This window comes from Adiantum capillus-veneris, chromosome 21 (assembly GCF_014529385.1).
Source record: "Adiantum capillus-veneris isolate H3 chromosome 21, ASM1452938v2, whole genome shotgun sequence".
Classification (NCBI taxonomy): Eukaryota; Viridiplantae; Streptophyta; class Polypodiopsida; order Polypodiales; family Pteridaceae; genus Adiantum; species Adiantum capillus-veneris.
Window position 1 is genome coordinate 17,309,306 of NC_140951.1, and position 24,812 is coordinate 17,334,117.

Consider the following 24,812-nt stretch of genomic DNA (forward strand, 5'->3'; position numbering starts at 1 on the left):
CAGGTTTAACAATGCATATACCGACGCTCGCCAATCACGTCAGTAATGAAGCCATCTCTTGTAGTGTCTGTCAATATGGGCAGAGTTACAAACCAGCAGCATAGTTTGTTGACACAGGATAGGCGGGGGTTAACCCTCGATACCCCATCTACTTGCGTTAGTTGCGTAGTGCTATGGAGGCGGCGGACATCCCACACGTGAATTCCTAGGACAAGGCCATGACTAAGGCCCGATTCAGACGGGAAGGGTGGAAGAAAAGGAGCATCTCATCTCTTCCAGGCGGAATCGAGCATAGCGTTGTTCTTCCACCGCCTTGCTATTCACACAAGGTGGTAGCTTCTTGGCGTGCTGTGCTTGCATGGCGATTCCCCATAGGTTGCAGGAGACCCTTGTCACGGTGGAAGTGCTCACGGGCGAGGGGGGAAGGGAGCGGCCGGAAGAGAAATAGGGCAGGGTGGAAGAGAAAAAGCATTTCTCTTCCTTGACGTGGCTGTCCCGTCAGCGACTTCCACCGCCCTATGTGAACGAGTAAAATGCTAGGCCTTCCACCGCGCCCTGTGAACCCGGCCTAAGCTGCCACGTGGCTACCATCTACCTCGCGTACCGCTGAATTTTGAAATCTCTCTTTGAATTGTTAAGGAGAGGAGTAAAATGGGTGGCGTTGCAGCAATGGCGTCCCCTGCCTTGCACAGGTCTTTCTTCTCTCCTTCTCGCTATCCGCGCCTCACCAGTATTTCATTAGGGCCCCTGAGGTTGTCGCCGCCTCGGTGTTCTTCTGTAGCCGGGACATCCTATTCCCGCATTGCTGCAGATCGAGCACGACTTCAGCTGTCACGCGATTCCATTGACAGCCTGCAAGAGGTCATACAAGCTGCAGCAAAGCGTGGAGCCGAGGTAGAAGCCTGTGTGACACAGTCTGTTATTAAATCGGCGCCTTGTGTGAAAAGTATTTTGTACTCATGGCGACATGGGTTATGCAAATTTTTCTGTTGTGTTCATTACATCTGCATACTATCACAAGCACAAATCATGTCTTTCAAATGGATGACAGGCCAGGATCTGAGAAACATGAGCATTTGAAATGAAGGCATGTGCTTCTGGGATCTCAGGTTCATTTCATAGTGCAAATGCAGGTCTTTGATACACATGCTGCCATGCTGTTAATTTGTTTGTGTAGGTTGTCATGGAAGCCGTGGACAAGCCACGCAGCATAGATTATAAAGGGAAAGCAGACCTTGTGACAGAGTAATGCAAACCTGCAGAGTTGAAGTAGCTTCATTGTAGGCCAGTCTGCTACACTGCTTCTTACCATTCCTTTGTTTACAGTACAGATAAGCGTTGCGAATTAGCAATCCTAGACATAGTGAATGCAAAGTGTCCAGATCATTTGATATTGGGTGAAGAAGGTGGTGTGAGTGGAGACTCTTCATCACCTTTCCTTTGGTGCATTGATCCTCTTGGTAACTTCCTAGACTGGTTTTCTGCGAGAATAACATCACGTCACCTGTTTTCAACTAATTTTTTAATGCAAAAGGGATTGTGTATTCATATATTTTGTCTCGAATATTATTTGTTTACTCTTTTAAAAAAAATTGAGTGGCTTCATATGTTGTTCTCATGTCTGAAGGAATGACCTTAGGGGGGTGGATTGGTGAGGGATATTTGATCCTGTATACAACGAAGAACTAGCATACCTTGATTGTCTTTTTACATATTTTCATGTTCCGATGTAGTGTCGTGATTTTTCTTGCATTTTGTAAGGTAAGGATATCAGAATGCCCCCCTCCCCCCTCGGCCAGGTCCGGTCCTCTTTTGGTTGTGAAAATGTCTATACAACAAGCAATTGTTGTAGGGTATTTAAGCAGCTCATGAGTCTGAGCATAAAATACTTTCACCTTTCCCTCAGGGACCTGTGGTATGTTCTTGGTCATAGTATCATTATTCAAAAATGGTCTTCCCCTTGAAAAAACTCCACGTGTTTACTGATAAAAGAGTGTCTTGTAACAACAGATTCAAGTTGTTTCCCTTTCACCATCGCTTTAACAATTCATAAGGATGCACTTATGATTTGTCATTGAATATGCTATGTACCAATGGAAGGGTGGTGGGAGGATAGTAGTATACCTAAATTTGGTGTTGTAGGTTGATCTACGCACTTGTATAGAAACCTACTCATTGTCCGAACCTCTCAAGATTGGAGAAATTGAGAATTAGCTGTTGGGATTACAGGGGGTGGAGATGGAGGTCACGTCCAAGAATTAGAATGTGCAACCAAAAACTCTATTATTGAAAAAGATGTATACATAGTCTTTTGAAAGCCCTGAAAGCTCACCTACACATGACAAACTACCAACCACTCAAATTAGTGGTGCATGCTCTGCATGCTTTAGGAGATCTGACTAATGTAAAGGCTTTATTGCTAACATTCCCCCCTTTAAGCATATCTACTAGATAATGATAATTGAACATGACAAATTGTAGTAAATCTGATCCATCTGACCACTTAGACTAGAACCTCCCCCTAGACCATAACATAGGGTGTGTGTAATCTTGTCCAAAAAAGAAACATGAATGGCTGGCCAACACAGACTGGATCTTGTTGACCTAAACCAATCAACTGTGGAAAATCACAATGGAAATGCCGATGCTTTATAGACAATCTTTCTTGTGCTCTTTCTGAGACTGTGTCATGCCAAGGAAGAGACATGGAATGTGAATTCCTTGAATGCAAACTTTTCTTCTTTTCAAGACTGATCCGCATACGTCCGTGCTCATCCATGAGTGAATCATGTGCATCGTACAATACGGCATGCCCGTGGAAAGGGAACACATAAAGACGGTGACGAAAATATAAGAAACCTTCACGAATGAAACACTCGAACAATGTGTGCTGACTAATCATGCATACATAGAATATTTCGTGAGTGGGCTCTTTGGACCTCGGCTCGAGAGCCAAGATCGGTTCTGCATGATTGATCGTATAAGCAATGAGGTTAGCTTCACTTGAAAAACCATCATTTAAACCATCATCCTTGTGAACAATCACTTCTCTATCATGAAAAACATGTGTGTCGTGCTTTGGAAAAGGAATGATTGCGAGAGTCTTCTTTCTTGTTCTTTTCGGGTTCTGTGTTATGTGCCTTTTCTTGTTCTTTGTCATGCAACAAATCATGCTTCTCTAGAATGAGACTACGTGTTTTATCCTCGTCCAAAACATGAGAGAGATTAATGACAGATGGAATCTTAGTGTCACATTGAAGAACCACGAGAGGTGCTCCTTCAACTGCGAGTGTTTTCTTTACAACAAACTTGTGGATTATGACCTTTAAACCACTTAATGCCAAAAATCACATCGTATCTTGAAAGAGGAGAAATAAAAAACTTTCGACGAAAACGGACATTTTGAATGGACACGGTCACATCAAGACATTCATGTGTAAACGAAGAGTGCATGCTAGGAGCAAACCCAGAGGCCCTAATGGGATCAAAGGGTCGAGCTTCTAGACGTGCGCTGTTCATGAGAGTCGCTAATCACATCATGCATACTACTAGAATCAAAGAAGACCACAATGCGTTGACCATTCACATTGCATTAATAGAAGATGTAGATTTCGTGAGTTCCTTTGTGGGTTCTTTAGGTTTGTCTTAGGACAATCTCGTCTTATGTGACCCTTAGTGTGACATTGATAACATCTTCCTTCCTTAGAATAAGTGACTTGTTCTTCGGCCGTTATGTATCCTCCTACAATTCCTTGTGCGGTTTTTTTATATGGGGTGAGCTTTGGTTTAGCAAGTGTGTTAGCTTTGCCCTTAGATTCATTTTGAGAGTTCTTTTCGGAAGGATTAGAGGAAGATTGGCTAGAAGAGTTACCGTTCTTACCATTCTTACTGTTCTGTGGGTTCTGAGGAGTCTGAGAGGTTCTTTGAGAAGTCTTGTTCTCCTTAGGCTTCCCTTTGTTGTGCTTCATCTGTTGTGCGAGAGCAATCGCTATCCCCTTGTTGAGATCTATTGGATTGAGTACCTCGACATCATACGTGATATACTCGTCCAACCCATAAAAGAATGCCTCCTTGCTCTCATCATCTGATTTGTGTAATTTGGTGCCTAGCTGCAAAACACGATTAGAGAAAGACATAACTTGCATACCATTTTGCTTGAGACCGCGCCTATCGTCTTTCAACCGTGCTGGGTACTAAGGTCACAGAGAGGCTTAATTGAAGGAAAGGGACTCGCCTTCTTCGGCTTCCTCTAGGTGCGATGTCAATTGTGTCTCTTGCCATGCGTGTTACCAATTAATGGCATCACCCGCAAGGTACATGGCTGCCGTCAAAACCTTTCTATTTCTTGTTTTCTTAGTTGTCGCAAAGTAAGCATTAAATTGATGCAACCAAGAGTGAATAATAGTAGCATCAATCTTATCGTCATACTTACTGAACGTCAACTTCTCAGTGACGAGGTTGTTGGAGTCCGAATCTCTGCTTGTGCTACTTGATGAACTATCAACATTTTTGACCTGCTCGGGCTTCAAGGTGAGTACCTGTAGGACCACCTCTTGCATGCGTTGGTCTCTCTGCGCCTCATGCTCTAACTCAAAGGCCGCTCGTCTTTCTTCGGCCGCCAAGCGCGCTTGCTCATGCTCACGCTCACGCTCCAAGGCTACCCTGCTGTCTTCGATTGCCAAGCGCACTTGCTTGCGCTCACACTCCAAGGCTAACCGTCTTTCTTCGCGCTTGCGATCCAATTCTGCCTTTCTTTCCTCGGTCGCCAAGCGCGCTTGATCACGCTCGCGATCCATGGTGGTGCGTTGCGTCTCTTGTTGTAGCATCATGTCTATCCTCGTCTTGACCAACGCCTCCATAGGATTTGGTGCAAACCGTGGCGTAGATGGAGAAGGGGGGAGGGTCGGGAAAACCTCCCGATGGGGAAAATTCTTCTTCACCACCTCCATGCTCATCACCTTCACGCAAAGTATCCATTCCGCTGCGGGTGATGACCATACATTGAGATCTTGGTTACTTAAGTCCACGAGGAACTTGGGTTCTTGTGGTTCTTAATATTAGATAACCTTCAAGTCTCAGGTAACCCCTCACACATGGCACGATTGAACAACACTGCGAGAACCTGCATCAGCATATCCCTGGCATGTATAAAGTGCTCTGCTACTAGACCGTCATGATCATATGCCTTTCCGGTCCTCATCGTGTCGATGGCCCTTTGTACCATCTCAGATGTAAAGAAAGTGCTCGTAGCTGGGCAAGGCTTGGTAGGGTCTGGAAGGGGTTCTTGTCGAGGAACCGTATATAATGAGGTCGCATATTGGCCCCACACATTAGGTGAAGTAATCACTGGGAGAGGCGAGTGCTCATGGAAGAGTCGCCATGCCTCTCTTGAGTCCCTACTCAAGAACATCTGATATAAGTCTCGCTCCATCTGAGCTAGGTAAGCTCGCTTCTTCCGTCGCACAAGGCGTCGGAAAGCAATCTGAGACTGTCTGTAAGTGATGACTCCTAAAAGAAGATCCCTCTGAAGCTGGGCTCTCATCTCTCTGCACTCCTCATCATACCAACTATTATGGGGCATGCTCCCACAGTCCCACTGCCCAAAATGTCGTCTCTTGCCCGGCTGAGTGTGTGGGTATGCCACTGATGCAGCCCCATGCAGGGTATCAGTCAGTAGAGTGGTGCACTCCTCCACTGAGAGGCCTGTACCATTTGTGCTAGCTATGCCTTCCAATAGACGGTCCCAGATTTCCTCTGTATAAACGAAATCAGTCTCTGCTGTAAATGTATAGCGGGTGTGTGACCTGCCTCCTGATGTCTGGGTTGTACTATATTGAAATTTAACGGACAGTGTCAAGAGAGCATGCTCTACTGCTATGTCCATTGGCCTGGCTCCCACTGTGAAATCCTGAATGCAGGGGACAAAGCTTGGTTGTGTCATAACATAATCCACTGTACTGGCCCCATGTCTGTGTGGAAAGCATGTGAAACTGGCTGCTCCAGGAAATCGTTGTAAACCATTAAGTATGGCTAATCCGTGTGTAGTCGTCATTTCCATGAGGTATCTCCTGTACACCGTGTGCTCTCTGTCATCTGAGCATCTGTCAAGTCCCAACTCACCCACATCCAGCTCTCTAAGCATCTCATCTGAAGTGTCGTAGAAGACTGTCTGCGAGTTGCCCGTTCGGGCATTGAAGTCCCCTAGGAGAATGATATCACCGTCCCTAGAAAACTCCCATATGTCATCATCTAGTATAGAGAAAGGCGACTGCTCCTGTATGCAGCATACATTGATGTATTGGGAGGAAAGTAACATATGGCAATATATAGGAATCGACCTGTGTCAGCTCAGTCTCACCCACATATATCTAGCATGATCATCTCTTCGTACAATATGCAGTAATGGTTGTAGTTCCTCTCTGAATAGCACTGCTACTCCTCCTGAACCTCTACTCCCATGCTCAGATCTCGCATTTGTCCTGTGAGTTGTCTCCCATCTGTATCCCACCACATGTGGCATCACCTGTCCAGAGGCCTGATGAGTCTCTGAGAAGAATACAATATCCTTGTCTTTGAAACTGTCCTCAAATGCACCCACGTCCAACCTCATAGACCCATTACAATTCCAGGTAGCCATCTTCAGTGTGGTCCCATAGGTCTCGCACCGTCATGCAGTGCGCCGCTTTAAAATCACCACCCGTCCATCTCTGTAGAAGGCTATCTTTCCCTTCTCCCTTGTCGTTGTAATCTCTGGCATTACCTCTCTCATATGTGCGAGCTGTGAGAGAGTCAGGTCATTACCGAAGAAAATACCTGTCTTTTTGAGAGTAGGCCTCTTCCTCAAGAATTCCTTCTTCTCTTCCAACGAGGGGAAGCGCAGTATGAGAGCTCTCCCCTTTGAAGACTCTCCCGTGCCATCACTTTTCTTACCTACCCTCCATGCCTTTGTGTGCAAAGGCTTCTCCATCCCCATCATGGATGTAAGGCTTGTGACCTCTTTCTCCACATTGTTTATGTCCTTGAGACCGGTCACTCTCACATGCAGTGCTCGCATCCGCCTTCTTTGTTCCTCTTCGAGGGTCATGTTGATAAGCGTCGGTGTACAAGGAGTTTCTTGACCTTTCCCTTTCTTGGCGACCTCAATCCATTTTTCGGCCTCGTTTGCCTTTTCCTATGTCCTTGTTATCATCTCCGCCCATGAAGATGTCTTTGCCACACTCAGTTTCTCTTCCTCTGTGATCATCCTTACCTGTTCCTTGATTTCCTTGAATTCTGAGGGCTGAAATTTTCCTTCCTCTAGTCCACTGCTTACTCTATCAGCAAGCTCTTGTTTAAGGGCTGAGACTTCTTTTTCGAGTGTCCGTATCTCGGCGTTTGGGTTCTCTTGTTTGAGGGTTGAGACTTCTTCTTTGAGTGTCTGTATTTCTGTGTTAAGGTTCTCTTTGTCCTTCTTCCATTGTGCGCCTTCATTGAAGACCATATGAAGGAGGTTGGCCTTCTCCTTCCACCATCCTTCCATCTTTGTTTTCCACTCCTTCATTTCCCTCTCCATATGCGCCATCCGCTTGTTCGTGAGCATGAAGGTTGCCTTTGCTCGCGACTTGCAAACAGGTGAGACATTGACGGCTTCCGTGTCCTGTGCAAGGTCCTGACCTTGACGAAACAATGCCTTCACATTGCCTTCACCATTTTGCAAAGCAAACTGGGTGCACGCTGAACTATTTGTCAAAATTTGTGTCTTCATTTTGTCTAAATTGTTGCTCTGTTCTCTTGCAATCTCTTCAGCAACACAAGAACCTTCATCTATGTTTTCCTTTTCTCGGCAGATATGGAAGTATCTTAGGGCTTTTCGGTATTTCCATAGAGCCATCTTATAATCACCTTTCTTGAAGCAATCATTCCCAAAACTCTTGATGGCCTCAACTGTAGCAATCCACCATGCACAATCTGCTGGTTTATCGTCAAGATCCTCTGGCCAATCTGGGTACATATCACCATCACTAAATAGACCAGCAACACCATCTTCTTCTCCCTCTTGCAGTTCACCACAATTTGCAATCAAAACTTCCTCTATTGGGTAGTCTTGATCACCAGTGGGGGTATGCTCTACGTTGCGGATAACCCCCATTCCTTTCAAAACTCTTCCAAAAACCACATGTTTCCCATCTAAATGGGAAGTGCGCGTAGTTGTAATGAAAAACTGAGAACCATTTGTGTTTGGTCTTGCATTTGCCATGGATAGCATCCCTTCATGCTCGTGCTTCAAATTCAAATTTTCGTCTTCAAACTTTAGCCCATAAATAGATTCTCCTCCTATGCCATTCCGAGCAGAAAAATCGCCTCCTTGGATCATAAAACCCTTGATGACCCAATGAAAAGGAACTCCCTTGTAATACAGTGGACATCCAGTCTCCTTCCTAATGCCCTCTTCTCCTGTGCAAAGAGCTCTAAAGTTTTCCGCAGTTCGTGGAACCACATCCGCATAGAGTTCAATCACAATCCTTCCTTCCATCTCACCACAAATACTAATGTCGAGAAAGCAACGAGGGTTCACCATGGCTTAAAGATGTGATGAACCTTGCCTTGCAGAGGCACAACAAGACAACAATGAAACCGGAGGGATCCTCTGCTATGCAAGCAAGGCCCGTGCTTACTTATTGCAAGCAGACCCGCTGCTTGATGTTTAACGAGCAGCGATTAAATCCAGCCATCTAATGTCGGCTAAATTTTATTGGCGTGGACATGCTGTCATGTTCTACCCATCCTCCGTGTGTGCCGTGTGCAAGAGAGACAGCCGCTATATATATATATATATATATATATATATATATATATATATATATATATATATATATATATATATATATAGAGAGAGAGAGAGAGAGAGAGAGAGAGAGAGAGAGAGAGAGAGAGAGAGAGAGAGAGAACCTTAGCGCGACTTGGCTATCCTGTGTGACTCGTTGCCAACAACAGCTCTGTGACAACCCCCTTGCTCAGCTCCCCCAGCAGTACTGAGAGAGAGAGAGAGAGAGAGAGAGAGAGAGAGAGAGAGAGAGAGAGAGAGAGAGAGAGAGACTCCTGAACCAATCAACTTTGGCAATGAATGACTGAATTGTGTATACAATGGAGGCAAGGGGTTGCTTATATAGCAACCTTAGTAAATTGCCCTACCCATACTTTGACAAATAAGTAAAATCACATTGGGCAATTCACAGAAGTCATTTCTTTAATTGAGGCTCTCATTATTAATGGGATGAAATGTCACGATTGTTACTATGTTACATTATTACATCTAGTCCTCATTGCAAATATTACAAGTGACATGCCAAGGAGAACCCCTACGCTTGGACGGTCACGACTCTTCGCTCTAGAGACGTGCCTCTTCGCCAATAGCCACACTCTGACGATGACTGGTCACACCCTCTCACCCAATGGTTGCAGCTCTTCGTCCAAAGGGTGTCTTTATGTTTAAAGTCATGTCTCTTCACCATGAGACGTGTCTTTTCATTTGCGACTCTTCGCCTCCTATATAAGGAGCCTATTGTACTCATTTATTTTCATTCAATCAAATCAATTCAACAAGTGTTCTTGTCTTTTGAGTCTCAGTTTAATCTAAAGTTCAAAGTTTTAGTCTTATTCCTAGAATTAGCACCAGTAATCTCACATTTGAGTCCTCAGGTATTCCAAGATACACGTACCTCTCTTTTGGAGCTCATGAGGTTGACTATGCTGCTTTCTTTGTGCTATCTTTGTGCTTTCTTTTGCAACCATGAGCATTTCTTGCTGAAATCTGTGACGGATTTTAATAGTCTAGTAGCAATTGGTGGTTTCAACTCTACATCATACATAAACAAGAATGGACTACATCCATGGCTGCATGTTTGAAGTTGTTATGCACTAATTCCATTTGTGGAAGTTACCTTTCCCACACATCTTGACGATGAGAGACATGCATGCAACATGTTTCCGTGTGTTCCGTCTGTTTATCATTCTCCCAATGTTTTGAGGATAACATGCACGAGCTGGTTTCGAACTACTGAAAAACTGTTTAGAGACATGCATGCAACATGTCTCCGTGTGTTCCGTCTGTTTATCATTCTCCCAATGTTTTGAGGATAACATGCACGAGCTGGTTTCGAACTACTGAAAAACTGTTTTCCAAAAGTGGGCCGTGGATGTTGTATCATAGTCATTGACGATCTCCTCAGGCAAATTGTAGGGTTTATTGACTTGTATCATGACTCTTCACTATGGTCTTGCCATTTGAGTCGAACAATCGAGAACGACCCAATTGGCATAATGACCCCTACTTGCACAAGTTAATCCAATGGCAACATTTATCAAAATGCCACTTCATTTTCGGTCCGTGATTTGTAATGGATGTAAGATGTAGTGTACACATGGGTGTGTTTCAGTATCTTATGGCACCCTAAATGCCCATGTCCGGCTGCCTGTTGCACCTCGATGGCGTTGGTTGATGGGAAGATTGTCTGAATGTCTTGAGGATGAGCTTGGTGCAGGCAGTCTAGGGAAGGAGAGACCTCCACACCACGTGATGGTAGCTTTTGAAAGACAGCTCTATCTTGTGCACTCTTTGTGTCACTCCGACCTACGGGTCCAAACACCAAAAACTTGAACTCCAACACAAGGGTTCAAATTTAATATAGAGAGCAATGCTTGCCGCTCTTTGCCACTCACAAGCCTCTCTCTGGCTAAAGTTAGTGGTGACACCTGTCATTTGACTAGAAATCTGACGTCGAGGCCACTGTGGCCACCGCCACGAGTGCCATGCCGATCTTCTCTGTCAAATCTTTATAGCCGTAATCTCTATCCAGCTTGCCTTTATCCTTGTCTTCAAGTGAATTCTTGCTTTTGTCTTTGGCTTCCGACTCTCGAGCCAAACAAAGCTTCGAATCACAATCATAACAACTGTGGTCGTACCTCTCGGGTACCGAGGCAGCTAACTGAGTACTAGTACTGCCATCCGTGTCCAACTGACCTTTGCCGTTGTTCTCTAGCAAACTCTGCCATTTGCTTTTGACTTCACAAACTTGAGCCAAACAATTTACCGGGTTTCTTGAGAACTGTGTTGATGCATAGGCCGCTAAATGCATGGATGAAGATCCGTTATCCATAGCCACTTGTTGCTCTTGGTTGATGTTGTCGCGGGTGCTCGAGCAAGGGGGTGCCATGTTGAAGTTGCAAAAGCTAGTAATCTCGTACCTTCTTGCACTCCAATAGGCCCCACAATTCCTCCAAGTCGCACCGAATTTCCAAGCAATTCCACCCCACCTGTACTCCCATTGCCCAAGCCGCTCCACCCCCTCTCTTGAGCTCCAATATCCTCGTTCCTTTTCGAGCCACTCCACAGCTCTTCGACTCCCAAGTCGCTTCACAATCTGCCACTTTACCTTGCAAACTTGCCATAGCTCCACAAAATAACCCAAGTGACAGCCACACCAAGACATCCTCTAGCTGTTGCATTTCAAAACGCCAAGGGGGAGGGGCTCTATGTGTCACGTGACACATCTAACCCTATGTGTCCGTGGACAAGCTACAACATGATTAGGGTTCAGTCAGTCCAGTCAAGTCTAGATTAGCAGTGATCTGGGACTTTTGTGAGTCTATTCGTAGACCGTGCATGCCCAATCACTTAGTGTAGATGCATATTCTCTGGTTGCACACAGCATGATCATCAGTATTCCCTTCAGAATCCATCAGATTCAGTCAGGGGAATTTTCCAGTGCATTTAGCCTATTTTCCCTATTTTTGGTATTTTTCACTTATTATTTTTAAGTGACTTTCCAACAAAAGTAGGTAGGGCAATTTTGCTAAGTTAATATATAAGCAAACCCAAGTTAGCACTTTCTGACAGAAGAGGCAACTGGAGCTTCCGCTCAACAGGCACCTTCTCAGCAAGAACCCATCAGAACCCTTGGCGTTTTGGTGTTCCCTCATCGCCCACACCCTCATCAGCCTAGCGTTTTGGTTTCCCATAGCACCTCCCAAAGATCCCCTAGCATTTGTAGTTCTCTCATCGCGAGGAGTCCCGAGAACCCCAGCGGTTTCATCAATTATAGCAGGCTGCCCCAACGTTTTCTGTTTTCAGCCCTGAACATCGCCGGCAACCCCAGATCACCTCAGCGTTTTACTAACGCTACAGCAGATGCCCAACGTTTTTGGTTTTCAGCCACAATCGCAGCAAAGGAGCAGCGTTTTCAGCAAGCATTAGAAGCAGCAGGTTCAGCCCTAAATGATTGCAGAAGATCTCTGTTAGGTGCAGCGGAATGAATGTTGTATTTTCTCAAGATTAGTGATCTTTATTGCTCAAGGTTCCTTTTAGTTCTTAGGGAAAGAGAGAGCTTTCCGTCTTATGGGGAGTGCTGTGGTCACGAACAAAGTGAGTGGATATTGTGCGTGCAAGTGAATGAGACTGAGAGAAGGAGAGAGAAGAGATACGACACCCGAGAGGTTGTAAAGCCCTGCTCCGAAGGCCCCACTCTCGTCGGCGAGAGTGGTCTACTTTGATTGCACAAAGGTGTACAATGCGAATGCAATGGACTGATGCAATGGGACTATACCGACGACGACGACGGTGATGACGACGATGACTCGATGGCTGAAATCTGTAGTCCTCTATCTGCAGTTTTTCGGGACTGTTTCGGTGGCTGAAAATGACTGTTTTGGCTGCGTTTTTATGGCTGAAAATGGGGGAGCATCTGCAACCGATCTGGGGTGGTTCTGCTACTGTGCATAAGGCTGAAAACGCTGTGGTCTGCTGTAGATGAAGGCTGAAAACAAAAACGCTGGCAGGATCTGTCCTTTACCAAAATGCTAGGCTGATTTGTATCTGCAAAAACGCTGGTGGCTGAAAGGGAAAACGCTGCCGATCTGCTGAATTTGCTACTGCTGGGGATCGCCAGTGTTGGGGTCTGCAAGGCAGGGCTGCTTCTTCAAAACGCCAAGGCTGAGATAACCAAAAACGCTAGAAGGGCTGATTCTGCAAAAACGCTGGAGAAGTTGGATCTGTTGGCGATGGTGCTGCGGGGGGTACTGCCGAGAAGTTGCTTGTTGAGCGGGAAGCTCCTGCTACCTCTTCTGTCAGAAAGTGCTAACTTGGGTTTGCTTATATATTAACTTAGCAAAATTGTCCTACCTACTTTTGTTGGAAAGTCACTTAAAAATAATAAGTGAAAATAACCAAAAATAGAAAAATAGGCTAAATGCACTGGAAAATTCCCCTAATTGATGCTAAAGGATTCTAATGGGAATTCCGATGATCATACTGTGTGCAACCGGAGGATATGCATCTACACTCAGTGACTGGGCATGCACGGTCTACAAATAGACTCACAAAAGTGCCAGATCATTGCTAATCTAAACTGATTGAACTGACGGGAACCTTGCTATGGTGTAGCTTGTCCACGGACACATAGGGTTGGGATGTGTCACGTGACAATCTCCATTTTCAGCCCATAAAAACGCAGCCAAAACAGTCATTTTCAGCCACCGAAACAGTCCCGAAATTTAGCAGATAGAAGACCACAGATTTCAGCCCTAAAGTCGTCGTCGTCATCACCGTTGTCGTCATCGGCATAGTCCCAGATTGCATCAGTCCATTGCATTGTCATTGTACCATTTTGTGCAATCTATAGTAGACCACTCTCGCCGACGAGAGTGGGGCCTTCGGAGGAGGGTTTTACGTCTTTGGTGTCGTATCTCTCTTCTCTCTCTCTCTCTCTCTCTCTCTCTCTCTCTCATACACTTGCATGCAGAGTGTCCATACACTTTGTTTGTGATCATAGCATTTTCCATCAAGAACGGAAGGCTCTCCCTTCCATAAGAACTAAAAGGAACCTTGAGCACAGTTCGGAGCACTCATCTTGAGCAAAGCGCAAACAATCATTCCGCTGCACCTAACACTATGGCTGTCAGCGGAGCAAATAGGCTGGCGTTTTAAAATGCTAGCCCAAAACGATGACGCACCGGCAGACGGGGAGGGGGACGTTACTAGTAGCTATTGATGTCTCAAAATGTTGGGGGGGGGGGGGGGGGGGGGGGGGGGGGGGGGGGGGGGCGCTTTGGTGCCGGCGTTTCAAAACGCAAGGGACACACCTGTCGCCAAGGGGAGCCTTTTGACTGCGGCGTTTCAAAACGTTGGAAGCCAGGGAGGGGAGGTGCCTAGCACTTGCTGCCTTGCAGTGTGCGTTTTGAAACGTAGGGAAGGGAAGGGTGGGGCTGCTGGCAGTGGCGTTTTGAAACGCTTGCAGGAGAAGGCTCTCAGTGCCGCTGCACACAACAACGTTTTTTAGAACGCAAGCAGGGAAGGGGGGAGTCTTCGGGGTTCTTCTCTTCTATGCTCCTCCACGCCAAGGGCTTCAAGCCGCCTGCTCTGATACCATGTCAAAGTCGGCGATGCGGAAGCATAGAGACCAAGGGGAGTGAGCACGAGAGAGAGAGTCTCCTAAACCAATGAACCTTGGCAATGAATAACTGAATGTGTATTCAATGGAGGCAAGGGGTTGCTTATATAGCAAGCCTAGTAAATTGCCTACCCAAGACTTCGACAAATAAGTAAAATAAATACCTTACTGCCAAACTAAATAATGGGATCACATTGGGTAGTTCACTTGAGATGCCTAAACTTTAACAGATCCATGCTGGGCAGGCGGCACTTTTTGAACGAACATCCTGTGCCACTGGGCCATGTCTGAGGCGCTTTTGATAGTGTTGTTGAAAGTAAGTGGAAGAAAACTTGATATGGTTATTTTCAATATTTGGAAAAGGCTTAGATTTAAAGCAGCTAAGCTTTGGTATCTTAGTTTACATACTAAAATGAAGAGGACAAGAAGCCGTGTGGGCATGCAACAATAAACCACTATCAGGGGTTGAGTAATGATGGGCCCATAGATTTTGTAACACACAATGGCATGCTTTTTCTAGAAACACTCATCTTTCTCTGGCTCATGTGTATTCTGGGGTGAAGGTAGACTCACTTTTTTTCGGTAATGTCTGATTTTCAGATGGAACCACAAATTTTGCTCATGGTTATCCATCATTTGCGGTTTCTGTTGGAGTACTTTACAGAGGGAGACCTCTTGCAGCTAGCGTGGTATGCATTTCTCTTGTTTAAATGAAGGTCAGGCAGATACATAGTCAGTTTGCACCTCACTTTTTAGGACCTTCAATGAGCTGCTCTGTGTGTTGAAAATCAGGTTGAGTTTTCAGGAGGGCCTTACTGTTGGGTTACCAGAACTTTTACTGCATCTGCAGGCAACATCACAATTGCCTATTAGTCAGTTCAAAGCTTGGTGGCCCTTATTCATATGTTTGCTGGATGCTTCAAGTTTTGGGCCGTTTGTCATTTTTCAGTAACTTCTTTCCAGAGTTTATTCATTACATGTATGTATGCATGTAACAGGTGGGGGAGCCTTCTGTAATGGAAACAAAATCAGCGTCAGCAGTTCAGATAAGGTCTAACAGAGCTACAAAACTCGTCTTTTAATAGTATCTGAATGTTTTTTACTGTGTTTTGTTGTCCTGATGCTTTGAAAACAGGTGGAAAAATCTCTGTTTGTGACTGGTTTTGGATATGAGCACGATGAACCTTGGGCAACAAATGTGGAACTTTTCAGAGAATTTACCGACATAAGTCGGGTTGGGTTCAACTGTTTGTTTCTAATATCATCGTTATTGTATAGCCTTTAGGGTCTTCGTTCGCTTTGTCCTCCAGTTATTAGGACTCTTAGTGTCATGTGTATGCTACAGGGAGTGAGACGCCTTGGTGCTGCATCAGTTGACATGTGCCACGTCGCCCTTGGAATTGCAGAAGCTTACTGGGAGTATCGGCTCAAGCCGTGGGACATGGCTGCAGGTGTATTGGTATGTCGAACCTCCTCTTTCCTGTAAATGTTTCATCATCTGACTTCCAAAGATATCCAAAGGATAGAATGAGGTTGTGAAGAGAGATTTGGCTATCTGTTTGCGAGGGAAAATGGGTCAACGCATTGGACAATCATATTTTGGGTTGTTTGGGAGTGATGTATTGCTGTTCAAACTGCTTTGACAAGTTTCATCTCATATTAACTATGTCCTTTCCTGCTTTTTCCCCATTTTGATTTGTTTTCTTTGGTGGGGATCATTCTGATATAGTCGATAATTTTGTCTTGGATTCCATGTTTGTGTCTTTTGTTTTTTCAGCGGCTCCTCACTTATCTCAGGATGGTGTTCAAATTTTGATGTGGCTGCCATGTGGCGTTGAATCCAGTTTCTTGTCTTTTTTCTTTTTAGCTGTTTCTCACTCAACTCAGATTGTGTTCCTTTCTTCTGTATAGATGGTTGAAGAAGCTGGAGGAAAGGTTACACGTATGGATGGAGGGGATTTCACGGTGTTTGATAGATCTGTCTTGGTGTCAAATGGGCATCTCCATGATAAGGTAAGGTCTTGTCATGGCTTATATTTCAAGTTAAATTTGGCATAGAATTCTTTTTCTTGACAATTGATTGGGATTAGTTTACAATAGAAAAATAGGCCACATGGTTTATGGACAGAGGGGTGCAAAAAGGTTTGGTAGAATAGGAACTTCGGTTCTTTCACCCGGGCATGTTCTGTGCCCGAGTACGAGTTCCTTTCCTTATGCTTCCGACGCTTAAAATTTTGTCTCTCTCGATTGCGTGTTTTGTGTAATTTTATAATTTGGAAGTCCAGATCTTTTTGACCTTATCAATCTAGACATCTTGCGAGTGTGAACTTCGAGTGAGGCTCAGGAACCTTGGCAACCTAGGAGTATGGAATCAACAGGCCAGTAATGGGTTGACAAAATAACACACTTTAGAGGGTACCTTCAGTTCAAGGGTGGACGATCAGCAATGGGGGTTGTGCATGAAACTAGATGACATTTCTAAATTTGTTGGTCTTAGGTAAACTAATAGTACAATGGGTTTTGTCTGTTTCTCAAAAAAGTCTCAGTAAAGTTTTAGGACTTGCTTTAATTTTCACATACTTTGATTCATACTGGGACTGGTCTTACTTCTAAATAAGAGCAAATATGTTGTTTTTGTTAGATCCTCGAGATAATAGCACCGCCAAGCAAGAAGTTGGTGGAGAAAGGTTTTGATTTTTCTCGATGGTATAAGCCGGAGGGGTATGTCTTGGACTCTTGAGTGTTCCATTCGAAAATAAAGTTCTCCCATATTGTGTGGGCATTATACTTCCCTGCCAAATGGAGTATTGGAGGTTTGCGGCTTGCCAGACAATTAATGGCTCTTTTATTGCTAAGTTGGCATAAGCATGTCTACTAATTCTACATGAGTAATTCTACTTCAGCTCTGGGAAATTATATGACATGAGACTGCCAACTGAGTTAAGTGAGATGCTTGAGACCTCCATTGTACTTCCCTACTGCAAACACTTTTGGACTTTTCAAGTCAAATAAAAAAATCTTTTTTCTTTTTTGAAAAGAATTTACTGGCCGTGTCGAACATTGTGCGAGGTCCGTGCCTTCAATGTTTTGGGCCTTGTCCTATGATTATGAGATCTCTTGAACCTTTTCTCGCCATTCTTCCCAACATGTATGACCTCATAAACAGATGTTGTTTGCTTCATGCCTTTGGAAGGAAGTTGAGTTGATGACTGAATGCCATCTACTTTACATTCTTATGTGTGTGTGTGTGGTCCTTTTGCTGCCATGAAGCCTTGTTTAAGTGTAGAGCACAGAATGCTGCATTCAAAATCATACCTCACAAAAAAAGGCTTCAAAGAAGTCCCGACATTTATTGTCTGTCCAGCTAAGTGTACATGAGTGGGATGTGTGAGCATTGATGGATGCTAGAATTTATATAAATGGACATGCTTTGTTTAGTCTCTGTGTGTTGAATTGTAGAGTTCATGCATCATTTTTGTGGTAGTTGTCAATGCCTTTACACGGTTGTTGTGACAATGTGTTTTAACACTAGTATGGTAACCTAAAAGAACATAAAAGTGTCCTTTCAGGGCTGATTTTTTTTTTCCCAAATACTCATCATATGTACGTGTTTTTTTAGATGTCCTTACTTTAGCTCAAAGCTAACACCACACTCTATATGGAAAAAATAAGAAACACTTAGGACTCTTGAAGGTATGCTCATAAGGAGCTCTCAAAGCCAAAAGAGTGCTCAATTTGACCAAAATCAACATATTTGTTGGGTGAACCCCATTTTACACAAGGTAAAAAAATCTCTAGACAATGAGCTTATTTTTCTTGTAGACATCAATGAGTGCTTGAACAAATTCTATGGTTATTATAGGCCCAAAAATTTTCTTTTCAACATAGAATTAAGTACCGAAAAAAGCGCATTTTTTGCATTTTGGTGACCTATCGTCAATGTTTCCATGTATACACCCTTAATTATCTTTATAAAATGTTTCTACTATACACACTTTGGTTCTTTAATTTTATGCTCAATCACAAAAAGCATCAAAACATGTCTTTCTAAAACAATTTGGAATGTGCTTATGAAAATAAAAAATTGCATGGATAAAAAAATTGGCTCACAGTGTGGCCATTTGAATGGCATATAGACGTATCAAGTTGGAACCAAATTGAAGTTTTACATCTATAATTGGACTTAAGCTTTAAATGTACCACATTTATTGAGTGAAATGTAGCGAATTGGAGCCAACATAGTATTAACTCAAAACGAGTGATTTAGGGTATTAGATGTTCTAAAACTCAAGGAAGAGGTGTCACATAGTGAGAACTCTAGAGACACATTCAAAATTGCCTTTTGATTACACACACACACTTCTAATATTCATCAAAATGTGAAATTTATTAGTAAACTAGCAAAATGTTTTTTTTTTTTTTTTTTTTTTGGGGTAAATGGGTTATAGCTTCCAATATAAACTTTCCATTTTATAAAAGCATATAAACACCTTTAGAATTATCAATGATAGCTATTGAGCACTTTAGAGGTCACTAAGTTGTATTTTAGGGTGATCTAACGGCAATTTCATGAAAATTGGCCAAAAACAATACACGTTATTGGGCTTAGGTTTGGTTTGAAAATGTTATTCGGTTGGTACATTGATTTTGCTAATGTCATCTACTTGATAGGTTTTACCATGGTCGTTCGTCATGGTTTATTTTGCTTGTTTGTCTTGATTGCATGATCCATCTTGGCTTAGAGTTGTTTAGTGCTTAGTGGTTAGTGAACAATGTAGTGGTCACTCTAAGGAAACAAACAAATGGTTGCCTTGTCCGATGTAGTCACCTTGGGTGCAATGCCTTTAAAGAGCAAGTAGTCTAGTACATAGTAAAAAGTAAGTATACACTCCCAAGTAGGTAAGAGAGTAAATCTTTTAATTAGCATTCAAGGAGTTGATGTTGAAGTAGTTGCACAAGAAAATTAAAGGAGGACAATTGACATTTTAGCAAGTAACGGCTATATTTATTGTATTTGATAGATTCCTTTATAATTGTATATACAAGCTCATTTTTAAGCTTGGATATTGTAGTTAATAGCTATTGTTCTTCATCAACATTGCCAACATGGTTGGCCCCAAATCTTAATGTTTTCATGGGTTTTTTCTTACAATTATCATGATGGATCTTGTTAGGTTGTGCAAGTACGAGGCAAATGTTTTGTTTTACATAGTGTTTCTCATGTTGACGTGGGAAAACCATGCCAAAATGATTTGACCCTTATTGTTAACCTAAATATGAACTATCAAAAGCAATTGTATTTTCAATCACCAATGTTGTAATATTTGAGTTCTGTATGAGGAAGAATAGTTGTTGGTTGCTTTGGCTAACTCAACATTTTTTGCAATTCTAGAACTTTATTTAAAACTACATGATGTGGTCAAGCTTCTTGTCTACATTACACATATGTAAACATGTGTTTTGATCAGTCTTCTTGTCCAACATGCCAATTTGCACCATAGGTATATCGTTTTGCATGCTTTTTGTAAGTCACAACAAGTGGCTTCATAGTACGAAACTTAAATGATGACATAAACATAAATTGTGATCAAATTATGAACCCATGTGAATATTCGGGCATCTAATGGTCAAATATATCATATCTTCTAAAAATCTTACTATACATGTTTATATCTCGACATACTTTCTTCCATAATGTCAAATTATGGTGGTTAATCTAGTGTAGCGTTCATGTCACAAAAACGAAAGAGTGTACTTAAATACTTTTGAGATTATTCAATTGTATCACATAAGAATCTACATAGCTAAAAAATAATGCAGAGGTAACACGATACTAGTGACCAAAAGATGTGTTGGTCCTCCCCTTATGGAGAATTTTCATTATCATTGACCTTTTACAAGCACATGAACCAGAACAACTTGCACTATTCTTTGTCTTTAAGACTATCTGATACATGAATGTATGCAAATCACAAGCCCGATGATTAAAAATTGATAAACCTGTAGTTGAAAATGGCCATGTCTATTTTGTTATGGAATCTTTTATGTGGGAGTGGTCATTACTGTTAATAACATAATTAAGACTAAGAATGCTAGTCACACTTAGATAATCACACACAAGAGTATATCATATGCACACAATGATTATTGGAATGAGTAGATAGAATCTCAATTTATAGCTTAGAGCTAAGCATTTTTGTGCACACAAGTGCTAATGTCAATAAGATTGCCCAATATGCTACACACTAAGACTCCATGTAGGATATCACATGTCACAAGGTTGACTAAATATCGACTTGTAAGAGGGTGCTCACATATATTAGGTGCTATCATCCTAACAGCCCTTCCCTTGTGGGTTTTGTTGCACTAAAGCACTCACAATACCTCCTCTGAAAACGTGTAGGATCTCCGATTTTTGGGTCGCTTTGAGCAATAAGAAATATATATTCCAATTCTCACTTCTTGAATTTCAGGTTGAAATGCTCGTTTGGCATTGTTGTGAGGTATTAAAATGAAAAGCAACGTCGTTTCCATGTTCTAGTAGGTCAGACAGACGTTTGCTTAAGTTTTTATAAAAACTAATTTTTTAGTTTATACATTATTTTTAGCTTTTTAGTGCTTTTTTTGCAAAAAACAAGGCCTTAATCTACGAGTCCCAAGGATGCTATGGTTTGAATTTTATAAAAATATACTTTTAAGCACTTTTCATGCTATTTTTTAGCTTTTCATGATTTTCGATGCTTAATAGTAAAAAGCGAACCTGGTTTCTTGCTTGGGTGAACAAGGAAAACCAATGGTTGAATTTTATTTTTTTTGGTTTTTTTTAAACGTTATTTTTTTCTTTTCGTGCTTTTCGCGGTTTTGAAAAACAATGTGCTTTTTAGAATGACCTAAATATAAAAAGTATATTTTTAGTCACTGCGTCAAGTATAAGAATGACCATTCACCAGCGAAAAAAACAATTTAAACAGATGCATACAAGAATTATTTATATAAAATGCGGCACCATAAATGTTAGGAAATAGGACGTAGCTAAATAGATAATTGAGTAGATTACTTAATGAAGAGAGACAAATTTTCTCACACGAGATTATAGAGGAGAGAGAGAGAGAGAGAGAGAGAGTACACACGATATACGTGGTTCACCCAATGTGGGCTACGTCCACGGGAAAACAACCACTCAATGGCTTTAGTACTTCAAAACAAGAAGTAGGTTACAAAGGGATTATACCCTTTTGGAGCTCCCACCTTGCTTCACTCTCACCACCTCACATTTACTTTGTTGCATCAACTTCACGCTATGAAACGTGTGTAGAAATGGCCTCTTTTTATAGGCCAAAAGGGCTACCCTCTCTCATGAGAGGCAGCCATGTGTAGCCGCCCCTGTGTAGACAAAGTCCAAATCGGATCCTCAAATCCATCCATGTGTGGCCGCCCTTGAGAAGACCAGTCTGCTTTTGAATTCGGCCACCGGCCATTGACTTCCAACCATCGGCCACCGGCCAACCGGCCAACCAATCGGTCATTTTCCGACCACTTTTCGGTCGCGGTCCAGCCATAATATTTCGGTGAAAAGGAATATTCCGGCGAAGCCAGTCTCGAGCTTAGGCTCGAGACTGGATATTAAAATTTTGGTTCCCGGCGAGTGATTTTATTTTTTGGCCAGATATTTTTCTTCACGCACGATGACTTCTCCTCATAATGGGGGCCTTACAAATGTGCATTTTTCACATAGAAAATTACAAGGGGTAAATCAGGCTCCATACTTCACAATCTCTTACTTGGAGATTGATCTCCAAACCAAACCTGTGACTGCTTTCCATCCTGGCTTCTTATCCTTGAATGCCGGTTGAAGATGAGCAAAAGCTCAACTTCTCTTTGTTGACCATCTTTGTAAACATGTCTGCAAGATTTTTACTTGTATGCACCTTTCTTAGCTTTAGCTGTCCCTCTTCCAAAAGAGTGCGTATGAAGTGATATCTCACCTCAATGTGCTTTGTCCTTGAATGAAAGACTGAGTTCTTTGCAAGATGGATAGCGCTTTGACTATCACTATACAAGACACAATTGTCTTGTTTGATTCCAAGCTCTTCTAAAAATATGTGAAGCCACATAATTTGTTTGCTTGCCTCCGTCATTGCGACATACTCTACCTTAGTGGTAGAAAGTGAGACCACCTTCTGCAGCTTTGAAGCACAGCTTACTGCTGTGCCTCCAACTGCCAATAGTGCTCCTTCGAGTATCTTTGTCACTTGCCATATCTGCATTAGCATACCCTTGAAGAAACATATTAGTTCCTCCAAAATACAAAGCATTTGTTGTTGTCCCTTTTAGATATCTAGGTATCCACTTCACAGCTTGCCAATGCTCTTTACCTGGGTTGTCCATGAACCTACTCACAACTCCCACTGCATGTGCAATATCTGGCCTTGTCTAGACCATAGCATACATTAGAGAACCTACCGCTGCAGCATATGGAGCTTTAGACATATAGGCTATCTCCTCTTGTGTCTTTGGACACATATCCTTGGTTAGTTTAAAATGACCAGCCGAAGGTGTAGAAGCCGTTTTTTCATTTTGCATTGCAAACCTTTCTAGTACCTTCTTGATGTAATCCTCTTGAGATAGCTTTATTGTCTTCTTCGTCATGTCCCTTGATATTTTCATACCAAGTATCCTCTTTGTAGCACCTAAATCTTTCATTGAAAGAGATTTAGACAGCTCCTCTTTTAGGTCTTTGATGTCCTACATGTTAGCACTTGCAATCAGCATGTCATCAACATACAACATTAGGATGATGAACTTCCCATCTCCCAAATTTTTTGTGTAGACGCAGTGATCCGAGTTGCATCTTGTGAATCCATGATCCAACATCTATCGGTCAAACTTCAAGTACCATTGTCTTGATGCTTGCTTTAAACCATACAAGCTCTTCTTTAATCTGCAAACCATTTTCTCCTTACCTTTTACTTCATACCCCTTTGGTTGAATCATGTAAATTTCCTCCTTTAAGTCACCGCGAGGGAATGCCGTATTTACATCCATTTGCTCAAGATTTAAATCATGAGCAGCCACAAGGCTTAAGACAAGCCTTGAGTTCATTTTTACAATAGGAGAAAATATTTCATTGAAGTCAATACCTTTCTTTTGAGAAAACCCTTTTACCACAAGCCTAGACTTGTACCTTTTCTTCCCACCTTCTTCTTCCTTCAGCTTGTACACCCATTTGTTTTGAAGTGCCCGCTTGCCTTTAGGCAACTCAACCAACTCCCATGTTTGGTTGCGATGTAGTGAGTCCATCTCCACTTGCATGCTCTTCGTCCATTCTTCTTTGGATTCGTGTTGCATAGCTTCTTCGTATGATTCCGGCTCTCCAGAATCTGAGATCAAGAGATGGTTGAAGGAAGGAACAAACCTTTCTGGAGGTCTACTTGCTCTTGTAGATCTTCGGGGAATAGGTTGGGGCTCCTCATTTGGTTGCACGTTGTCACCATTTGCACTCCTTGAGTCTTCACCGTCCTCAAGCTCCATGTACTCATCACCTGTTTCTTTTGTTTGTTTTCTTTCCAAGTAATCTTTGTACATATTTTGTTCGTTTAAAATTACATCCCTACTTTTAACACTAGGTTGGTAACCTAACAGGACATAAAAGTGTCCTTTCAGGGTTTTGAAAAAAACCTCCAAAACCATAGTAGATCCACTCATTTTGTGAAATCCTTTCATGAGGTTATAGTTCAAGGCCTACTACACATGGAAAAAATAAGAAACTTGTAAAATTTCTCATCTTTTGGTCACACCAAGCCACCAAAGTTGATGGACCAGTACATTTTCATCAAAACAGTCATTTCTTATGTTTTGTTGCATAAAAATAAGATTAGGGATTTTTGTAGGACTTGAGATAAATTCCCTAGTTAACTTCAATGGGTTGGTGATCAGAACATATGATTGCTTCTCACTCACTATTTTTTGTTTTGCCAAAATAAATAGGTACAAAAAAAGTTGAATTTTTACCATTCTGCAAACCTATCATCAAAGTTTCTACAGCCACGCTCAATACAAATAATATATGCATGTTTTCTTAGTTCCCTATTGTCCTTTAGGTTCATAAGAAGCCATGGAGCATGTCAAAAGAATAATACATCTCTTACCAAGGGGAATCTTGGGGACAAAGATGAAGTGCTAAATACAGCAAACATGAAAAAACTGGGTTCAACATTATGAGTTGTAGAATCCCATAGAAACTATTCAATATCTAGCCAAATTTGATCCTTATGACTAGATATGGTTACTGCCTACAAAATGCATGTAGTTGTCACAAGAAGCTAACAATATTGAAAAAGCTATACTTGATATACTAGAGTGTTTCGTTTTCTTCTTTAATTGAAAAAA

The 24,812-nt window shown here is 42.4% G+C and overlaps 1 protein-coding gene and 1 pseudogene across 1 annotated transcript; one reads left to right on the plus strand and one right to left on the minus strand.

Annotated features, from left to right (window-relative positions):
• The first annotated feature begins 630 nt into the window (after positions 1-630).
• On the plus strand, positions 631-17,463 carry IMPL1 (myo-inositol monophosphatase like 1). The gene is made up of 10 exons (XM_086493194.1): positions 631-894; positions 1,178-1,245; positions 1,327-1,460; positions 15,024-15,112; positions 15,216-15,273; positions 15,422-15,474; positions 15,559-15,657; positions 15,769-15,882; positions 16,335-16,436; positions 17,065-17,463. Exons 1-10 carry the CDS (start codon positions 652-654, stop codon positions 17,161-17,163), a joined length of 1,059 nt encoding a protein of 352 aa, XP_086349320.1. The 5' UTR covers positions 631-651; the 3' UTR covers positions 17,164-17,463.
• LOC147430606 (peptidyl-prolyl cis-trans isomerase CYP40 pseudogene) lies at positions 7,142-8,763 on the minus strand (annotated as a pseudogene).
• Positions 17,464-24,812: the final 7,349 nt, after the last annotated feature.